Genomic DNA, 22,987 nt, shown 5'->3' with positions numbered 1-22,987 from the left:
GGCCCACTGCCGTGCGGAGGCCCCACTGCTGCCATGTGCGACCCCCCCCTGCCTTGCGGGTGAGTGTGTGTGTTTGTGTGTGTGTGTGTCACTGTGAGTGCGTGTGTCTGTGTGTGTGTGTGTGTATCTGTGAGTGTGAGGTGTGAGTGTGTGTGTGTGTGTCTGTGAGTGAGTGTGTCTGTGAGTGAGTGTGTCTGTGAGTCAGTCTGTGTGTCTGTGAGTGAGTCACCCTCTCTCCCTGTCACCCTCTCCCTGTCAGCCTCTCCCTGTGTCAACCTCACCCTCTCCCTGTATCACCCTCTCCCTGTGTCACCCTCTCCCTGTGTCACCCTCTCCCTGTGTCACCCTCACCCTTTCCCTGTCACCCTCACCCTCTCCTTGTCGCCCTCACCCTCTCCCTGTCGCCCTCACCCTATCCCTGTCGCCCTCACCCTATCCCTGTCACCCTCACCCTATCCCTGTCGCCTTCACCCTATCCCTGTCGCCCTCACCCTATCCCTGTCGCCCTCACCCTATCCCTGTCGCCCTCACCCTATCCCTGTCGCCCTCACCCTCTCCCTGTCGCCCTCACCCTCTCCCTGTCGCCCTCACCCTTTCCCTGTCACCCTCACCCTTTCCCTGTCGCCCTCACCCTCTCCCTGTCGCTCTCACCCTCTCCCTGTCGCCCTCACCCTCTCCCTGTCGCCCTCACCCTCTCCCTGTCGCCCTCTCCCTCTCACCCTCACCCTTTCCCTGTCGCCCTCACCCTTTCCCTGTCGCCCTCACCCTTTCCCTGTCGCCCTCACCCTTTCCCTGTCACCCTCACCCTTTCCCTGTCGCCCTCACCCTTTCCCTGTCGCCCTCACCCTTTCCCTGTCGCCCTCACCCTTTCCCTGTCACCCTCACCCTCTCCCTGTCGCCCTCACCCTCTCCCTGTCGCCCTCACCCTCTCCCTGTCGTCCTCTCCCTCTCACCCTCACCCTTTCCCTGTCGCCCTCACCCTTTCCCTGTCACCCTTACCCTTTCCCTGTCGCCCTCACCCTTTCCCTGTCGCCCTCACCCTTTCCCTGTCGCCCTCACCCTTTCCCTGTCGCCCTCACCCTTTCCCTGTCGCCCTCACCCTTTTCCTGTCGCCCTCACCCTTTTCCTGTCGCCCTCACCCTTTTCCTGTCGCCCTCACCCTTTCCCTGTCGCCCTCACCCTTTCCCTGTCGCCCTCACCCTTTCCCTGTCGCCCTCACCCTTTCCCTGTCGCCCTCACCCTTTCCTTGTCGCCCTCAACCTTTCCCTGTCACCCTCACCCTTTCCCTGTCGCCCTCACCCTTTCCCTGTCGCCCTCACCCTTTCCCTGTCGCCCTCACCCTCTCCCTCTGTCACCTTTTCCCTGTCACCCTCACCCTTTCCCTGTAGCCCTCACCCTTTCCCTGTAGCCCTCACCCTTTCCCTGTAGCCCTCACCCTCTCCCTGTGTCACCCTTTCCCTGTCGCCCTCACCCTTTCCCTGTCGCCCTCACCCTTTCCCTGTCGCCCTCACCCTTTCCCTGTTGCCCTCACCCTTTCCCTGTCGCCCTCACCCTTTCCCTGTCGCCCTCACCCTTTCCATGTTGCCCTCACCCTTTCCCTGTCGCCCTCTCTCTGTCTTTGCCTCTCATTCTCTCTGTGTGTGTGGTCTCTCTCTCTCTGTCTCTCTCATTCTCTCTCTTTCTCTGTGTCTCTCTTTCTCTGTGTCTCTCTCTGTGTTTCTCTCTCTGGGTCTCTCTCTCTGTGTGTGTGTCTCTCTCTCTCTCTCTGTCCCTCTCTCTGTATCTGTGTGTGTGTGTGTGTGTCTCTCTCTCTCCCCCCTCTCTCTCACCCACACACTCTCTCTCTCTCACCCACACACTCTCTATCTCACCCACAATCTGGATCTCTTATTTACCATATATATCTTAACTGCCCTATACCTACACCGAAATAACCTATACTGCTTTCTTCCAGATCTAACTCTCGAGCTTCACACGGAAGACATCGGAATCCCCCTTAAACCAGAAGACAGGTAAGGAACACCTCCCCTCCAATGTATAACATTGCGGGAATGAGGGTACCTTGACATTGAGGGACTGCGGATCAGGTAAGATCCCAGGCAGGATTGCTGCTTTAGATATTGTGACGCGGGTCGTCCAGGCACTAGTTATGGGGTTCAGGAAACTAGTCATTCACATCTGGCTTTTTTTTCTAAATCCGACATTTACACACACATACACACATACACACATACACACATACACACATACACACATACACACATATACACACACAAGTAACAAGGACTAATTGTAGTATAATGTAATACAATAAATAAACTAATGTCAAAAACAAATGTTGTTCTTACTAGGAATTTATTCATTTATTTATTTTTAAAAGCGGGGCTGGGGGCGGGACTAGGGACGGGGCTAGGTGGCGAGTAGATTTTTTGTTCGGCGAGTAGATTTTTGGGTGATTTGACGACCACTATATATATATATATATATATAATGTCAAGTTCAGCATTATAGAATAATTTAGAGCTGACGAAATATGCATTTTATAAGGAGATATTGTGTAATATAATTGAATATAAAATAAGAAAATACCAGCGTTATGAGAATCACTTATTTTAACTTGTAATGACATTTGTGATACAGTTAGGCCCATATACTGTATATATATATATATTATGTAAGACATGTTCTGGTTCCTAAAGACACCTTATGATCCATTCACTTCAATGGTCTTCCAGCGCTGCAAGGAGTCTCAAGGAACAGCACCACTTAGTTAATATGTGCCAATGTATATAAAATAATGTCACAGAATTCTAATTACAGAATGATTGGGAGCAGAGTGGGGGAAGAATAAATATGTATTTTATAAGGAGATAGTATGGGTACTGCCCCTCCCCCTTCTTGGGAAAGACCATCAAAATGACAACATAAATATGTTCTAACAACTAGTTAGCAAGTTTACATCTTAAATACAATTTTTTCAATATTTTACCTTATTTCAAAATGTGTTATATGTTATTACTTTTTACCAACATGTTAAATCTCTTAGGTTTGTGGAATACTGTATTTAATTATTATTTTTTTTACTAAATATTTACTGCAGAGATTTCATGAGATCCATATGACAAATTATTTAGCTGTGGCCAAAGGGTTTAACTAAATGACCCTTACTCATGAGCAGATTACCACTGAAGTATTGTACTATATGTTGTGTCACTTGGTATGTTGTGCTGGGCCTTTCTGTTTTTGTTTGTATATTTTTTGCCTCGCTCAGTAGCACTGTTTTTTAACACTAATATACATGCTGTACATATGATGGGAGGGTGGGTTTTGGGGTTCTGGACCTTTCTGGGTTATTGCAACTGTTGTTGTTTGGGGGTGTGGCCCCTCTTTCCCAGGGTTTAAAGCTCACCCCACCCCACTTTCCAATTAGCAGTTTTTATTATGATCCTGTGTATCACAGACCCAGTATGGTTTTTCTCCCCCAGAAAAAAAGAGAGGTACATGAGAATTTTACCAGGTAGTGTTAGGACCTGCAAATTGGCCATGCCTTGATGTTGGCTGCAGGCTTATAACGCGTTGGCCAAATGATTTAACTAAATGACCCGTACTCATGACCAGATTAGCACTGAAGTATTGTACTACAGATGCAGCGGCCGTTATTGAAACACTTCACGCGGTGTATACCTCTGAATACCCAAGTGATGGTGCGGGATTACTTCCAACCGTACCGACGTTAGACACGAGTGCAGGCGAGTGCAGAAAATTGCATTTTAGTGTTCTGGCTTTTAAACACTTGAAATTGACACAGTAGCACAGTAGAACAGTACTGTACAGTACATATTACAATTCAATAGTATACAAGAGGGGTGCCCCCGCAACAGCTATAGATGATAATTGTTATGACGGTGCTCACTAGGTAAATCACTGATATGTGCACAAGGAGTAAAGGTAACCCAGTTAGGGCACTCTGTCATAAACCTGGATGTATTATGGTAAAATTAAAAACATATAACTTTATTAATATCCTTTAAAATATAGGTGATTAAAACTAACATTAAACAGTGGATTGTATCCTGAGATGCAGACTAACGTCAGAAAGTCCAAAAAAACTAAAGTTGTGAAAGTGTTAATTAAGCCTTTCGCTTGCAATTCCAGGATATAAGAACTGAACCTCGCAATGTGGTACTAAATGTCCAATGTTCTCTAATGAGAACTTGAAAAAACCCTCGTGGTACTAAAAACTTGCAGTATGACCAGATGGTAATAAAGGTATACATATAATGTACCTTTGTGGTGAGATACACGTAGGGTTAAGAACAATATGGTATGTTAACCCGCATAAATACAGTATAGTACAATTGGGTACCTTTGAACAACACTGAGTGTTAAAACAGGATGTACAGAACTAGATAAATATTTAATATACAAGTCCCTAATAACATCTGAATTTATGTTAAAAAGCTGTGTGAGAAAGTCCTGTGTATAGAAGAGTGATAAATTGCTGCACACTATTATAATAGTAAAAAAAAGGGGATACAACTACCGGTGCTCCTGGTTCAGGATTCTCTGTATCAATCCAGAGTATAACGAAGGGAAGAAAATCAGGGCTCCACGGATTTGCTCAATAAACTAATTTATTGCCAATAGACAACGTTTCGGCCACACAGGCCTTTCTCAAAAGCCATTTCTGCTTTATAGAAAGGCCTGTGTGGCCGAAACGTTAAGTCTATTGGCAATAAATTAGTTTATTGTGCAAATCCGTGGAGCCCTGATTTTCTTCCCTTCTAAGTCCCAAGTGTGACAGGCTGGTAACAAGAGCGGTAGTAAGTGATAGAGACGAACTCCAGTAACACATACAGACGGTTGTAAACCTGATCCTATGCCCTAAGTTAACAGTACACAAATGTACTGTTGCCTGTGGGGTTCTAATGTTGTTGTAGCTGTTATACACAGAATCCTATGAAAACCCAGGCTGTAATGCTGCTGTACAGTCAGTGGCTGCAAGATAGTACCAGCGGAGAAGTCCCTAATGCGCCCTTATACCTTCAAACTAGTTGGTACAGTAATGTATAAAGAGGTGTGTGTGTGTGTGTGTGTGTGTGTGTGTGTGTGTGTGTGTGTGTGTGTGTGTGTGTGTGTGTGTGTGTGTGTGTGTGTGTGTGTGTGTGTGTGTGTGTGTGTGTGTGTGTGTGTGTGTGTGTGTGTGTGTGTGTGTGTGTGTGTGTGTGTGTGTGTGTGTGTGTGTGTGTGTGTGTGTGTGTGTGTGATATATAACATTTTTAATTTAAATTTCCCTCCATACATTGTGTGAAATAGCTGTAAATTTCATATTTGGAAATCCTTATGCGTCACGACAAGTGAAACAAATAAGAACTTTCTATATTAATTCACTTCATACATATATATGCATGAATATTTTTTATTCATATAGCGCCACCAATGTACAAAGCGCTTTACAAAACTATATATATATAATTTTCAAGTTTAAAGATTCGTATTTAGCAAAATGGGATGTCTTTATTGTAAGCGAGCCATCTGAAACGCTCAATCTTTCTTTTCCTCTGTCTCATGATGCCTCCTGTAAAGCAAGACAAGGAATGTATAACCTACTTCCTAACTTGATGTATAACCTACTTTCTAACTCACCGATCATAAGAAAATGAATTTGTAGCATTAAAGGGTTGAAATCAAATGCCCATGGGGATAAAGTTTGATTCATTTCTTACCTCTGTCATGTTATCTTTTTCATTGTCCATTACGAATATATAACTGTTCAGGTCATCATCTGGAACAGAGAGTATAGGTAGTAAAAAAAAAACTAAATGTAGACAATATTTATAGGCCATTCCACAATACTGCTCTCCTAGAACATTCTAAGTACTGTCTTTCCACAAAAAAAAAAAGAACCTCTGCAGATAGCAAATGTTAGAAATGAAAACAGAAAACATTGAGGTGTTTAACCAATGTGCTTTTAGTTTTCTGGAATTATATTGGTGTTGTCAAATGAATTTACACCTTTCTAGTTTGCTGTCTACTAAACAAAGGGAACAAAAGGCACAAATAGGCTGACCTGTCCATTTGTGATTCATTTCCAAAGGACTTTTTGTAATCTGGATGTGCATTCTAGAAACAAAATGTGCTGCTAGCTGCCTAGCAGCTGACCTTTTGATATGTTGTATATGCAACACACCATCATTTAAGGTTAATATGAAGCATAATACAATTTATTTGTAAACCAACACATGAATCTTGATGCAAAGCAGTTATAGTGTTCCAAAAATGTGTTTTATATTACAAGGTGTAGCAACTGATTTGATTTTTAATTATCTTTTCTTCCTGTGTTGAAACACTCAAAAGAGCTGTGTTTAAAAATCAAATAGTTTTAAATTAGTTTACCTCAAAGAAATAACTTCAAAATAAAATTAGATAAAACTAAAAAAAAAATTAAATAAAAAAAAAGCAGGTGAATTTTCACACCTACTATAGTATATGGATGGAAAGATCAGAGGTTATCCAAAACATTTGATGCAGGTGCTGATCCGGGAGATTTTTATTGGAACTCCCTGTTTTAGACACCACAATATTTACTGCAACCTATAACCTATGATCAGGGTCCCCAACACAAATCTTGGGGCCCATGACAAATTAATGGAGCAGGGCCCCCCACCAGGAGAGGAGATATGGGGAAGGGGAGAATGAGATATGTGTCAGAGGGGGGAGAAGGAGATATGGGTCAGGGGGAGGAGAATGAGATATGGGTCAGGGGGAGGAGAAGGAGATATGGGTCGGGGAATGAGATGTGGGCTGGGTGTGGGGGAGAAGGAGATATGGGTCTGAGGCTGGGGGAGAGGAAAATATGGGGCATGGGGGAGTAGAGAAGGTGGTATGGGCCCAGGGGCATACTTATGGGCCTGGGGGTGTAGGTTTGATCATGGATTTGGAATGCATTACATACTTTATTGAAGAATACAAATGTTAACATTCCTTAAATCAGTATACAGTACCTCCTGTATTTAGTACATGCAAACACAAAAATAGAACAAATTGCTGAATGTGACTACATCTATATAAATTACATTTTAAGATTTTTTGTGTGTGTAAAACATGCCTTCATTTGTAAACATTAATTGATAAATGCTGAAGACACTCTGTAGTTTATATATTAACCCTATCACTGTAGTTGCTTTCTTCATACTAACTAGCCCACAAGCAAGAAACATGATTGCGGTGTACAGATGTAGCGCGCGGCTGAATAATGTAGTTTTGCAGCTGCCGTAGTACTCTGCAGTAACGATAGGTGGTGCTAGTGTGCTAGTGTGTCTTTACTCTAAATGAAATGTAACCGAACCCTTATTCCTGGACACTGTTTCAATGCAAAAAAATCTTCAGATGACTAAAAAGTATTTTTAAAGTATGAATTTTTTTTCCTTATAGTAAATTAGAGCTTAGACATAAATAACAAGGACTTTGTGAAATAATACAATCTTCTAACAATAAAACAATCTTTTTCAACTGACATCCTCTCCTGGCTGTCTCTTGTACAGTTTCACTGGTAAGATAATCGAGAAAAATGTTATGCATTAATTACAATGTGCTACTGTACGCATTCTACAGGTATGTGGACTGTATGGAACACATATGTGTTTCATTGAATGCAAAGAACAGGCATTGCCAACTGAATTAAACTCATACATTACATTAATGATCCATTGTCGCTGAAGGTGTTGACGTTCATCAGTCTGCCGAATCCGCCAAAAATTGATGAAAACAAGGATTAAACAATGACAAAAAAATAATTACTGTATTAAAAATTGTATGTAGTAAAAAAAAATCCTTTTTTGTCATCAGTTTCATTCACTGATTAGTCCAGTCCATAGTCCTCTGATGCGGTAAAAGTACATTGATTGTGTCTTTCATGGTCTTGAAATCTGCAATATTGCATTTATACTGCTTCCCAATTTCATCTAAGATAGCTCTACTCATATTGTTAGGAATAGCCTTCTTTCCCTTGAGCCTCCAAAGTTTACATATCTGACCCACTCAACATAACATTCAAAAGTCACATGGTGTTGGGACATTAGCGGAACAAAATCAACTAGGCAGTCCCCTACTGTATTTAACATCGATTTTCATTGCCTCCCCTTTTTTATTGGAAGTGGGAAGTAATCTACTCTATCCCCACGAACAGTGATAATGGTGCATCTCTGCCTCCTTAGAGCCACAGGTGAGCTTTAGAAACAGGCGCAGGTAATTGCTCCGGGATGTCACTTTCCTGCAAGTCGGAAAATGTAGCAAGGGGGCTCATAGCCACAAGTTCATCATCGCTCTATGAGTTTTTGTGTGTGCTGCCTACCATCTCGGTATTGCATGGAGGCACATGGGGGATGGGGCAAGAGGTTTCGTCAAGATGTAGTACTCTCTCCTGCTGCTGTGTATCCATAATCAAATGGAGATCCACCATGTGTCTCGTCATTTGGTCCATCTTCTCCAAAAGAAGATCAGTTTTTCCTTCCATTGTGTTTAGTCTCTGCTCCAGATGCAGTGACAGGACATGATCAATGGCATGTCCGACCACAGGTGTACATGAATCTTATATAGCGGCATCACAATTTTACAAATTCACTTGAGATTTTCAAGCTGCATCTGATCAAGGCACCAGTTTACAGCTAGACTGGAGCTCTGTATTTGATGGGGGGTTGCGCTAGGTCCGAGTTGGACTGAGCTGGGTCTGTAGTGGGGTGATTTGGTGCAAAGGTGATATGAGGTTTCAAATTGGGCTGAGCTGGGTCTGGGGTGAGGAGAACTGGGTCCGGTTGAGGAGAGCAGGGTCCGAGTTGGCTGAGCTGAGTTCCAGGTGAGATGAGCAGGCTCTGAAGTGAGGTGAACAGGGTCTGGAGTGGAATGCCCTAGGTTAGAGGTGAGATGTGTTATGTGTGATAGTGATTGAGGTACAGGTACCCGGTGCAGATTCAGCTTTTCTCTGTAATTCAATTTGTGATTTTGGGGATCTTCTTTTTCCAAATCGGTCCTGGATTCTTCCCCTTTTGAGTTTTGCGTGCTGCCATGTTTTCTTTTCCCACTTCAGTCTTTGTACGAGTTTTTTGGGGGTACCGGGTTGTCTGGTTTCAGCAGGTATTCTGCACTTTCTTATGCTCCTTAGAGCTCAGACTGGTGCAGCAGTAAGAAGGTTCTTGCAATCCATAGAAGCTGGATTGATCCATCATTGAAGCACAAGAGTTCTGATCAAGATCAGTGAGTATGGCAATACAATTTCTGTCTGAATTTATGTACAGTTCCGCTGACATCACAGGGGCAACATTCGGCACTAGGTGTCTACTATTACAAGTTGTCAAAGTGGGAGTATATCTTTACCTGTAGCTTTAACTGTGTAATACAATGAAGATGCAATACACATTTATTAATAAAGTAAGTGCAGACAGCACACACTAAAAGTCTGTGTAGCAATAACGGGTGCAGACGGGAACAGAGAGGACCCTCGTTCCTCTCAAATAATTAAATAGAACATAAATGTTCCCAGCACACCATGAAAAAAGAACTAATAAAGGATCAGCCAAAAAGTCAAATTTAATTAAACATTAACGATGCATATAACGTCAAACAGCAACAGAGGGACAACGTATATATACGGGAACAGGGACAAAGACAGGGATGGGGAAGGAAAGAGAGGAAAGGAGAGGAAGAAAAAAACACAGGAAATATAAAGTGCAGGGCAAGGGGGGCAACGTAACATTTCGGGGTACAGACCCCTCCTTCTGGCCCGTTCCGAGGTAGACCGAAGTCACCTGGTACTTCCCTTACCCTGTGACTAGGTCCTTGAAATACACAGTGACACACTGACACTAAATTACAAAGGTAAATGAAACAATGAAATGAGAGAGAGAGAGAGAGAGAGAGAGAGAGAGAGAGAGAGAGAGAGAGAGAGAGAGAGAGAGAGAGCTACTGCTAATACTCCAAGACAGTGACACACTGACCCTAAATTATAGAGGTAAATGAAGCAATGGAATAACAAAGATATATAAAGAGCTACTGCTAGTACTCCAAGCAAAATACAGGTAAACTGGGAAGCACAATTCTCATATAGGAGTGCCTGAAAACACAGTGACAGATAAGGAGTATGACTGGCAAAATATCAAAGATATATAAAGAGCTATTGCTAGTACTCCAAGCAAAATACAGGTAAACTGGGAAGCACAAATCTCATATAGGAGTGCCTGAAAACACAGTGACAGATAAGGAGTATAACTGGCAAAGTATGGTGCTACAAGGTTAATGACCCACTGAGGTAGACTTGTGGCCAGCATACACAGGAACAGTCCAAAGGTAAACAGCACTGGGTTTTTTTGCACACTGAGGAGTTTACTGTTCCAGCTGAATTTACCTTTGGACTGTTCCTGTGTATGCTGGCCACAAGTCTACCTCAGTGGGTCATTAACCTTGTAGCACCATACTTTGCCAGTTATACTCCTTATCTGTCACTGTGTTTTCAGGCACTCCTATATGAGATTTGTGCTTCCCAGTTTACCTGTATTTTGCTTGGAGTACTAGCAGTAGCTCTTTATATATCTTTGTTATTCCATTGTTTCATTTACCTCTGTAATTTAGTGTCAGTGTGTCACTGTCTTGGAGAAAGCAGTAGCTCTTTATATGCTCTTTATATATCTTTGTTATTCCATTGTTTCATTTACCTTTGTAATTTAGTGTCAGTGTGTCAATGTGTCACTGTGTATTTCAGGGACCTAGTCACAGGGTAAGGGAAGTACCAGGTGACTTCGGTCTACCTGGGAACGGGCCAGAAGAAGGGGTCTGTACCCCGAAACGTTACATTGCCCCCTTGCCCTGCACTTTTTATTTCCTGTGTTTTTTTCTTCCTCTCCTTTCCTGTCTTTCCTTCCCCATCCCTGTCTTTGTCCCTGTTCCCGTATATATACGTTGTCCCTCTGTTGCTGTTTGACGTTATATGCATCGTTAATGTTTAATTAAATTTGACTTTTTGGCTGATCCTTTATTAGTTCTTTTTTCTTGGTGTGCTGGGAACACTTATATTCTATTTAACACATTTATTAATAGTTCAGTAGATTCTTTATTGCAGCCATGACCACAAAAATGAACAAAGCAAATAGCATCACAATAATGCACATGTACAATAAAGGATTACCAACAAGGGAAATTTGATGGTGGCTATGGCAAGGTGGAATGCAGGTGACACTATCCTGCTTTAGATATCATGCTCAAGGGCAGACAACAGTTCGTACGATGGTCCGCGGGGTCAGAACCGAGGAAGTACTGTGCACTACACATTTTCCTCTAATATTTTTCTTCATACAGTATGTACTGACACAATGAAAAAACAAAACACCAGCACTCCTAAATGAACAATTATGTGGATAATGTGAATGGTGCAATAGGGAATGGAGTGAAAGACTACACTCAGAACTGATAGAACAAGCGTCCCACATGGGGCGATTGGATCAGTGAAAAAAAACCTATTTGACAGCACTCAATCACATAGTGTAAGTGTAAAAGTATATTGTAAGGTTAGAGCTAAGATGTCCATAATGTGATATGATGATAATACTAAAAACACTTTTAATAGTACAAAATATAAAACACAGGGTGTTAAAAATACCCAAACAGGCAATTAAGCTACAACTAATTGAAGCTTAAAGTGATCAACCTAAAAAGGTAGGGTGATGACTGAGGCAGGTAAGCCTATCAAAAATAGAACTTGAGCCTACAAGGAGGAAGAGAGTTCCTAAGCAAACTCTTTGTCAAAGGCCCTTGCGGCTGAAACGCGTCAGAGTTTTACCTCCTTGTACACCCCACGACTGCACTATGCAATAAAGTTTATTTTTAACCCATCTTGTTGGTGTGTGGCCACACTGTTCCACGGCTGTGCTCCACTTCCCTTCGTTGGATCATCACTGTTTACAATTAAATATAGTTTCCAATTGTAGAGTGGTCGTTGGAGGGGGGAGTTTGCTTAGGAACTCTCTTCCTCCTAGTAGGCTCAAGTTCTATTTTTGATAGGCTTATCTGCCTCAGTCATCACCCTACCTTTTTAGGTTGATCACTTTAAGCTTCAATTAGTTGTAGCTTAATTGCCTGTTTGGGTATTTTTAACAACCTGTGTTTTATATTTTGTACTATTAATGCTGCAGTTCAAGCCGCTGTTTTTTTTTTTTACGTGTTGTTTTTTTACTTCAATAGTTAAATGTGTGTAATACCAACTTACCTACTGAAGATCAAAGCTGCAGGTCAATCCGTTCTCGTTTGATTGATCAGTGAAGATTGGTGACATCATTACAAGTTGGTGTCTGTTAAACGCCCCCTTTTTCAGTGTGAGTGAAATGCTTATGAATATTCACAAAGGGGTGTGCCAGGGCTTGTGACAGGACATGAAGGGGCTGTGCCTTAGCAAATGGTTGCTATAGTAACATACATGCTTGTTAAAATAGAATACAAGAAAATTGGTCTTTCAAAGTTGTTTTTTAAAAACAGAAAATGCTAAAAGTATTTTTTCTTAATACAGAAGTGATTTATTAAGAAAAACACACATGCAGGATACTGCTTGAACTGCACCTTTAAAGTGTTTTTAGTACAGCTCAACCCCGTTATAGCACGGTCCTCGGGGGCCACCCGATCCAACCACGCTAGAACCGGGGTCGCGCTAATTTTAAAAAAAATGGCCGCCGTGCGCCCGATCGGGAGGGAGGGAGTAAGGAGGGAAGGAAGAGGTGGCCGGAAGCCCTACACGTCCCCCAGAAGTGGCCCTCCGAGTCCAGCCGCAACCTGCTCCTTACATCCCACCACCGGCATCCATCCCCCTCCACCGGCATCCACTTCCTCCCCACCCCCCGAGGCCCTCACACCTACTGGCCCTCCGCGGTAAATCAGTTTTGGGCCCAGCCCACGTGGCCCTCCGAGTACCAGCCTGCTCCTCACTCACCCCCCCTACCGGCATCCACACCACCCCCCCTCCTCCCGACACCCCCACCACCCCCCCCTCCTCCCGACATCCCCCCCTCCTCCCGACACCCCCCCCCCCTCCCGACACCCCCCCGCCTCCTGATGCCAGCTCCACTCCGATCTCCGCAGCCGACACCAAAGGTGGGGCGTGGGAGGTGTGGTGTGAGTGTGGTGTGGTGTGGTGTGCTGTGCAGTGTAGTGTGCTGTGCAGTGTAGTGTACTGTGAGTGCTGTGAGCTGTGAGTGCTGTGTGCTGTGAGTGCTGTGTGCTGTGAGAGTGTGCTGTGAGTGCTGTGAGTGTGCTATGAGCGCTGGCAGTGTGCAGTGAGAGTGTGTGCAGTGAGAGTGTGTGCAGTGAGAGTGTGTGCAGTGAGAGTGTGTGCAGTGAGAGTGTGTGCAGTGAGCGCTGGTAGTGTGTGCAGTGTGCAGTGAGTGTGTGCAGTGTGCAGTGAGTGCTGGTAGTGTGTGCAGTGAGTGTGTGCTGTGAGCAGTGTGCAGTGAGTGCTGGGAGTGTGCAGTGTGCAGTGAGAGTGTGTGCAGTGAGTGCTGGGAGTGTGTGCAGTGTGCAGTGAGTGCTGGGAGTGTGTGCAGTGTGCAGTGAGAGTGTGTGCAGTGTGCAGTGAGTGCTGGGAGTGTGTGCAGTGAGAGTGTGTGCAGTGTGCAGTGTGCAGTGTGCAGTGTGCAGTGTGCAGTGTGCAGTGTGCAGTGTGCAAAAAAAATGTAAAAATACATGTAAATTTATTTATTTATTTTTTTAAACGGGAGCCACGTGAAAACCGCGTTATAAGCGGATTTGCGTTATAACGGGTCGCACTATAATGGGGTTAAGGTGTATTATCATCATATCACATTATGGACATCTTAGCTCTCACCTTACAATACACTTTTACACTTACACTATGTGAGTGCTGTCAAATAGGGTTTTTTTCACTGATCCAATCACCCCATCTGGGACGTTTGTTCTATCAGTTCTTAGTGTACAGTATGTTCTGTATGTATATGCATCTGTATTCTCTTTCATCTTCCTAATTTTGTCTTTCACAGTGAAGTGATATAGCTGGTGGGTGAGATCAGCCTGGAAAATGGTGAGCAGTCTGCTGCAGAGGTACCGGATATTCTGCAGCAGAAGCATAATATTCCAGTGTCTGAGACAAGCATCAGACTAATGAGATGCAATTTGGGCTGGACCTGTGAATGTGTAAGGTAAAGTGCTGTAAAGTTTGTTTATGAATATGCCAAGTGATACAGTATGCATGGACATTATATTATTTTCCACTCTTCCTAACCCTAACATTGGGGCTGTGGTTTAGCAACTAGGAGAAGACCGTTTTCAAGGCATATTGATTACTGTAGGTGTGTTATGTATCCTCACACAGAATAATAGTCTCCAAAAATAACTTTAAACTTTAAATCAAGTTTACAGCCATGGGTTACAAATGTGCTTTAAACTATAATAATCTACAGAGATGTGTAAAACATTCATGCAAATTCGCAGTCACTGTGAATTGTAGATATTTGCAGCTGGAGAAAAGTCACAAGAAGAGAAAAATAAATAACACATTCAAATATCTTATTCAGGCCCAAACTAAGCTCTGTTAGGCTATTTAGCACAATGCTAACCTAAATTAACGTTAGTTTCGTAGTAACGACTACACACAAAAGGGAGTAACCGAAGATTAACCCAGTTTTTCTTGTTTAAATTGCATATGGTTAAATTTTTTGGTCGTTAGTACTAATGATATACAAAAGAGGCATTCCCTCTAACATCGCATATCTACTAAAGGTTGTTCAGGCTAACGCAGGGAATTAACATTATATTATTTATGTTTTACCTAAGGGCTGCGTTACTATCACCCAAATACTGAAATGTGGGTTTTGCTAGGACACAAAGTGAGATTCAGCACCTGTGCACAAAAATAAACACACCTGAGATACCTGGGAAATATGGTCATTTGCATATGCAAAGTCTATTTGAATGATTGCTATTAGCATATTTCGCAGGTATCTTCTTCCGTTGTGTACATAGGTAACACTCCATGTATTCTATCTCTCATCCAAATCCCTCTCCATGCTCTCCCTTCCCCTCTCTACTCCCTCTAGACCCCATATCTATCCCTTTCTCTCTCTCTTCCTTACCTCTCCCCCCATCACTCCCTCTCTCTTCCGCCCTCTCTCCCCATCTTTATATCTCACCCATACCTCCCTTCACAATCTCTTTCTCCCCCCTCTATTTCCCCTCTCTCTTTTGTCCTTCTCCCCCACACCACCTCTCTTGCTCCCCCTCAAAACCCATACTTTAGGATCTATATGAACATGATGCCACCTTTAGGTATGACCGGCGTTTTGCATGCTATTTGAAACTGAAGCCAGGTAGTGCTAACTTAAACTGATTTCAAGTCTATGCTAATGAGTTCAACTATGTCTGTTGTTCTTGCATCTAATTATCTTTGTAATTATAGATTCAACTCATGAAAAATAATGTCTGTTCCTTTTTTCGGTAACCTAAAATTATTTGCTCTGATTTAATGGAGCTTAGTGTATCTGCCTTCTGAGAGCAACATCAAGAGATTTCTTTTGCAAAAGGTGACATGAATTTCCACATTTTGCATTAACAAAAATTAGAAATATGCTTTATTGCCTTGCGATTGGACATTGTGCAGTGCCGTACTAGCCTCGGTGACATGTGATGGATGTTGGGTGTTAGGACTTTTAACCATAGTGGTAGATGTGTAAAATGTTTGCTTAAGTTCACAAACTAGGTGAAGTATACCTATTTTTATCGTGAAAATCGGCAATCTTCACAATTTATTTTTTTAATAAACATGAAAAGTCAAGGTACAAGGTTAAATTACCCTGCCGGGTACTGCCATTTCACTAAATTCTGGCGACAAGCGGCAAAAATTCAAGTGAAATTGATTTTTGATTTTGGGAAAAGGCGAAATGTAAGAGAAAACTGTGAAGAATTCAGCAAAGCAAAATGGAAGACATTTACACATATCTACATAGTGGTTATGAAAGCATTCATTGTGTATCAACAAAAGAATTGGCAAAGACAAACCGTGTTTCTCTAAGATTATTGAATACGGCCATTATACTCTAATTAACTTTAAATATCTCCAAATGCATCAATATTATTTCTGAGCCTAAGGCTTTGGTCCCGCTGCGTCCGGCGGCGCGTGCGGCCTTGTGCGCGCTACTCACCATCTCCTGGTATCCTCCCGAGCCGGTCCCAGTCCCTCCTCTCTGCACGGCTCACTACACGCTGGGACACGTCAGCCGCCAGGGGATGCAAGAGAAATGTAATCCCTAGCGGCGACGCGTCACGTGGTGTGGCTGTGAGAAAATGAGGAGGGGAGGCTTCGGGGAGTGGGGAGGAGAGGAGGGGGAAAGCAGCGATTTGTCTAAATGAACTCTGCAGCACCAAGGGAGCCCCCCTGCTCCCTCCCACAGACTCTCTCCTCCTACTGTGTGAGCCGAAACACACAGACCAGACGGAGGACCTCCCCCCCGCCCCTAAATGAAGGGGAAGGAAGGCACTGGATGAAGAAGAGGAGCAAATGTCCCCAATAAACATGCTATTCTGCCTTAACCCCTTCATTGCCTTAGCGCCTATACGCTATGGTAATGAAGCAGCATTTATATATTTTAATAATATTATGTGGAAGCAGGGGGTCTCCTGAGCTGAACCGCATTGATTTGTGGCTCAGGGACCCCCTGCTTCCCGAGTTTGGGGCATCGGTTACAGTGTCGCCGCCATCTTTATAGCCGGCACGGCGCGTATGGGACGCTATGAAGATGGTGGCGACCCTGCCACCCGATGACACATACCGGGCCTGTAACTCAGGAAGCAAGGGGTCTCTGGTCCACAAAGCAATGCGGTTCAGCTCAGGGGACCCCCTGCTCACTGTACAATATTATTAAAAATACATTCATGCTGCTTCGTTACCATAGCACATAGCCGAAAAGGTAAGGAATGAGTGTTTATTGATATGGGTGTTTTATTCATACTGTAGATGTGCAGAGGGTCTCCAGAGTTGAACCGCTTTGGTTTTAGGTCCGGGGACCCCCTGCTTCCCGAGATACAGACCACTTTACGGGGTGCCGGTATCCCTCTGCTTTGTTTACATTCTGCGGTCACGTGATCGGGACATTTAAATGCAGAGGGATACCGGCACCTCATAAAGGGGCCTGTATCTCGGGAAGCAGGAGGTCCCCGGACCTGAAACCAATGCGGTTCAGCTCCGGAGACCCCCTGCACATGTACACTATGAATTAAATTGTATTTAAAATAATTTTTAATGTGCCAATGTTTGCACCGAGAGAGCAGCGGATCTCTCTCTGCTGCAAACACATCTCGGCAGGGGACGGCTTCTCGGCAGCTTCTCGCCAGGCAGCCTGTCTCGCCACAGGTTACTCGCCATTCTTTGAAATGGTGGTGGCGCATTCATTCGCCAGGGATTTGGCCCTTCCTGCATACAGTGAGGTTAACACGCCAAAAATATGGCTGGTTCAAAACCTGGCTAATGCATTATTCCGCTGCTTACTGCATAGACCCCATGGTGTCAAAATGACTGCTGCGTCCATTCTTATTGCATATCCAGTGCCGTTTGTCCTAATCTAAATATCCAGAGCTAAATCCACATGAATTTGTTTGAAAAACACAGAGCAAATGGCAAGCTGAATCTAAAAACTTTAACAGAAAATCACAGAACTGAGGGAACAGCTCCCTCTTGTGGTCATCTGGTATACATAAAAGAATCCCAGCAGCATCTTTCCCATCTAGATACAGTACATACTATAAAAATACATTTAAACATGGTGAATACTGAAAAAGGTTAAATCTATAATTCAGCAACCAATAGAATTCACATAAGATTAACATGCATCTCTGGCTGTGAAAAACATCTAATTCGCTCAGACCAGTCTTATATGAAGAATTAAATTTGCATATAAATGCATTTATATTCATGATAATGACAATATGATAGAATAAACATTGGGATGTACATCTACATAAACATATTAAGACAAATAAAATCCGGCGAATAAAATACAAACAGCAAATGAATGTCCACTAGGGACCAAGTACATAAGATGAAAATTAATAATTAAAAGTTAATACATGGTTGTAAAAAAAAAAAAATTCTTTAATAAAAATACAAATAGACGTTGAATGTTGTATATCTAAAAGAAGAGACAGATAGAAAAGACACAAAGACAAAATCAAGACTCTCAGATATCAAAATATGACAGTGGGTACACACACAGTTACAGAAAGGCCCCAATATCAATCTCAATATTCATACCTACTGTAGAGGTGCCAAGGTTTTAAGCTTAAAAATCCAAAGGGTCTCCTTCCTAGCCTACTGTGTTAACCTGTCTCCTCCCCGCCAGTTGGGAGAGACCTGTTCAATTGCCCTAAAGGATAAACCCGATGGATGTCCATCATGTGCAAGTGCAAAATGTTTTGACACACTATGTGTCATGAGTCGTCGCCTGATGTTGCCCATGTGCTCCAGTATGCGGACTCTCAGTGGTCTGCTCGTACGTCCCACATACTGGAGACCACATGGGCACCACAATAAATAGATGATGAACTCAGAGTGGCAATTTATAAAATGCATAGTCTTGAATGATTCTCCTGTAGGGTTAGAGACAAAATCAATCTTCTCCTTTGAACCCTGCTTGCATGCTTTGCAAGCAGTACATCTAAAAAAAAAAAAGCCCTTCGGCTTAGGTAACCAATTGGGTTCCTTATTGGTGGCCTCTGATGTAAAAAGGGTGGGGGCTAATTTATTCTTCACATTATCTGCCCGTCTAAAAATAACTTTCGGTTGATCTGGAAGATAGTCCTTGAGTATAGGATCGCTCTGGAGAAGATGCCAGTGCTTTCTCAGAATTGATTGTATTTTTCCTGAATCTTGGTTGTATTGGGTTATAAATGTAATGTCCAACTCCCCTTTTGGTTGCTTTAAATTGGTCTTTAAAATATCTTCACATCTCAATGCCCCTGTCTTCCTAATTGCTTCATCCAAGGTGTCCTTATCATATTTTTTTGTAATAAACCTATTCTTTAGGATCTCTGCCTGTTCCCTAAAAATTCTATTATCACTACAATTGCGATTGTTAAATCTAAAAAATCCACTGATTCGAAACTACGTTATGATGTAAATGCAAGATTGATGTTATTATTGTTAATATAATCTAAAAACAATGTAAGGCTATCATCACTCCCCCTACAGATGAAAAAGATGTCATTTATATACCTCCACCATAGGACCAGGACTGTGCCAAATTCATGGGTAGACCAGATGGTGTATTGTTCCCAGAAATCCATGAATAGATTCGCATAATGGCGCAGACCTGGTACCCATGGCGGTTCCACATTTCTGGAGGAAGTATGTCCCATCAAAATTAAAAAACGTTATGTTTCAAAATGAATGCGATATTGTCTAATATAAAGGTCTTTTGTTCTAATTGAACCTCTGTGTCCTTGCTAAGAGTCCTATCAATGGCCCGAATCCCATCGGCATGGTTGATGGCTGTGTATAAGGACGTAACGTCACAAGTACACATTTGACATTCTCGTCGCCATTCAATTTGCTCTAACATGTTTTGAACATCAGATGTAGTATCTCTGACATAGGGTTGTAGGAAGATATCAATATATTCCGATAGACGCGAGTTAAGAGATCCTATCCCAGAGATGATGGGTCGCCCAGGTGGTGCCATAAGGCTCTTATGGATCTTTGGCAGGATACCAGATTTTTCACCCACCATAACTTAAAATGTATATGGTAAACCTACCCAGCCTAGAAGTATTTCAAAGCAAGTATAGATCAACCTCACACTGATACCCATCAAGGTTGAAACATGTCTGTGAGTGGTCAGTACTTGCTTTGGTAGGCCCATGCTGTGCCTAAAAGCTTTGTGAACGGCAATGCATCAGATTAAATGGGCTCCATGTGAATGGATATTCCAGGCAAAAGGTGACACATTGTGTGCTCATTTGCATGTCATTTCCCAGAATCCCTTGCTGCAGTGGAAACACTGTATGCTAGGTGATAAGGATTGAAAGGCAGGGTTGCAGACCTGTCTAAGACATGTGAATGTGCTCACAAGTATTATATATATATATGCAAAAAAACTGTGAGCGCACACTCCTAAGATATATATAAAATCGTAACAATTTGATAAAGAATCAGTAAATGATAAAACAGAACTGAAGGTGGAAATGACAATCTTAGATGAATAAAATACACATAAACAATAAATACAAAAGGAATAATAAGGAATAGCGGAGGATGCTGCAGCAAGTAAGGGGTTAATCCTGAGATAAAATCAGTCTGTAATGAGTCCCGTATATTAATATGCCATGTTAGTTCTCCTTTGGTAAAATAGGTGAAGAACTTTAAACTCCAAATAGAAGTATAGCCCTGGTCCCCTTCCCAGCGCGGGTCCCCGGCTATGGTACGCTTCCCAGCGCTTCCCCTGCCGTAAAAGCAGGTGCCGCGGGACTAGCTAGGGCGGTGCGGCGAGATAGCCAGCAGCAGGAGGAGCAGGGAGGCTCCAGCGGCTTTCCACTGGTTGGCGCCGCCATCCGGGTGGGCGCCGCCATGCTGGCGCTCTGACGTCACGATGGGGGTGTCGACATCCAGGAGCAAGGCAGCAGTGATCGGAGGGGGCGTGAGTACCCATTTGTGTATAAATTGTGGTATGTTTAGCATGTTCTGTAGCCCTCTCCTTGATAAAGGCAATCTATTTGCCGAAACGTTGGACCTTTGGTGGCACAATAAACTGCACCTTTAGAAAGACCGTGTGCCTGCTTCCATTCCCTTGTTACAATAATAAAAAACAGATGCAATCTAATGGACAATCAAAGATCCAACAAGTATCTACATGGGTATAATACAAAGAGTATTTTTCTAAGAAAAACAAAAAAGCAGCCTAACTGCAGAGGCCAGAACAGGTTAGTGATATGCGCTCCAACATTTGTGTCCAGTCTTGATTCAATAGTAGTATAAGACCTTTATAAAGATGCAAAGGATAGGTAACTGGGGCTAGTGAGGTATATAAGCAATGACCATAACACTTCAGTAACTGTATAATCAAAAATAGGGTATCTCTCTCCCTGAAGGTTAAAGGCTGAGATTGAAAAAAATCAGACCTACAGTGTATGGGGGCCGTTTTCGGCTGTTTTGGGCACCTGCGGGCATTTCTATTGTTTAGCGCTAAGCGCTTTCATTGTCTAGCGCTATTAGCGCTATCAGCTGATTTCGGGCCGCGCGGAGAAGACCCGCGAGAGTCGGAAAACATCCCCGAATTTTTTCGGGGATGTTGGAGATTAAAAGGGGCCGCGACAGTAAAACCTCATTGGGAGAGTCCTAAATAGACATAAAGTAATGGTGTACTCACATATAATTGCCCCAGCCCTGTGTATCTTGGTAGGCATGCAACCAGGAGAATGAGCAGAAATCCAAAGGAAAAACACTCCAACGCACAGCCAGAAATAGAGTGGATCCCAAGCGAAAAATGCTAGTAAAATATAATCTTTATTGGTCCATGTTAAAAAACGGAGGTAAGTACCCTCCTACGCATTTCGTACCTGCTGGTACTTTATCAAGGATTTTTCGCTTGGGACCCAATCTATTTCTGGCTGTGTGTTGGAGTGTTTTTCCTTTGGATAACAACATGGGCCAGTTGGAAGTGCTATGCTCCCTGTTGCTGCAACAGGTTGTGTTGTTGCCTGTTTGCCTGACTGTTTCTCACTGCTGGACTTACCCTTTACTATTTTGATCCTTCTCTCTCTACTCGATATCCCGTGTATGATCTGTGCCTGTCTGACCTTCCAGTCACCTGTCAGGTGCCTGAAACTGTGCTTGCCCTGCTGCCGCATCACTGCTGGACCCTTCCTTTCTGGACCTCTCCTTGCACCTGGACCCTCTTTTACTGGTACAGTTCGCTCTGCAAGTTCCACCATGGCCCTTGGGTGCAGCATGACACCCCCTTGATTGTTATCAAAGTGGGGTAGGGGTGTTGCTCTAAGTTAGCTATGGTGGGTATTCATTTGCTACTATGTGTCCTGCTGTCTGTTACATCTGTACGAAAAGTTCAGAAGACCTCCAGCAAGAAATTAGAGAACTCGTCAAAGCAAGTGAAAATTTGGGCCTCCAAATTAATCTCAGCAAGACCAAAATAATGTTAAACAAAGTTGTCAACTCTGCAAAAATTTAAATAAATGGAATAGAACTAGATGTCGAAAGCTGTCTACCTTGTCTGGCAAAACAATGGATGAGAATCTTTTGAATTAGAGTGCATTTGGAAGAAACAAGACAATATTTCAGGAGAACCTTCCGCTTTGCCTCACAAAAAAATTTCAACCAGTGTATTCTGCCTATGCTCACATATGAATCTGAAACTTGGACCCTAAATGCAAAGAGAATTCAGAAGCTTCATACAACGCAAAGTATGGAGAGATGTATACTGGACATTACCCAAAGAGACAGGAAAAAGAATGAAGGGGTTTGAAACCAAACAAAAGTCTGTGGCATCATCACTAGGATGAAGAAATTCAAATGGCAGTGGGGCAGACATATCACAAGAAGAAATTACCATAGTTGAACAAAGACGCAGACCAAAAGAAAAACAAGGAGAATGAAATCAGAACATTTGATTGGAGCAACTTGAAGAAGAGAGGCTTACAACTGCAGTACCTGGAAGATTATTGGGAAGGACATCATCCAGCAGTGAATATATATATATATCTTATACTATATTTGTGAAAGCACTGTATGCCTGTCTGCATGGCCTCTGTCCCTAGGGGAAATCTCATTGGTCCCTTGGCCCGCCCGCCCCCGCACACCTCTAATTGGCTTGAGGCGGAGTGACGGGCCAAAGGACACACAACACACACACACACACCTCTCTCTCTGTCCTCTCCCCCCCATCACACTCACCTCCCCGCCTCCGCTCCACTCTCTGCTCCACTCGCCTCTGCTCCA

At 43.2% G+C, this 22,987-nt stretch overlaps 1 protein-coding gene and 1 long non-coding RNA gene across 3 annotated transcripts in view; one reads left to right on the top strand and one right to left on the bottom strand.

Annotated features, from left to right (window-relative positions):
• Positions 1-5,859, bottom strand: part of LGSN (lengsin, lens protein with glutamine synthetase domain) — a 39,510-nt gene extending 33,651 nt beyond the window's left edge. Inside the window, exon 1 of one of the 2 annotated variants that reach the window (XM_075598108.1) lies at positions 5,727-5,859. In XM_075598108.1, the coding sequence (XP_075454223.1) occupies positions 5,727-5,846 (120 nt within the window). In that variant the 5' untranslated portion in view covers positions 5,847-5,859. The remainder of the gene's footprint in view (positions 1-5,726) is intronic. The other variant, XM_075598109.1, reaches the window with a different exon arrangement.
• A 3,336-nt stretch (positions 5,860-9,195) lies between these two features.
• LOC142492138 (uncharacterized) overlaps positions 9,196-22,987 on the top strand; it is a 21,260-nt gene continuing 7,468 nt past the window's right edge. The window contains exons 1-2 of the long non-coding RNA XR_012800769.1: positions 9,196-9,252; positions 14,031-14,189. This is a non-coding gene — a long non-coding RNA (uncharacterized LOC142492138). The remainder of the gene's footprint in view (positions 9,253-14,030; positions 14,190-22,987) is intronic.

The sequence above is a fragment of the Ascaphus truei genome, chromosome 4 (assembly GCF_040206685.1).
Source record: "Ascaphus truei isolate aAscTru1 chromosome 4, aAscTru1.hap1, whole genome shotgun sequence".
NCBI lineage: Eukaryota > Metazoa > Chordata > Amphibia > Anura > Ascaphidae > Ascaphus > Ascaphus truei.
This window is presented reverse-complemented; position numbering and strand designations above follow the sequence as displayed.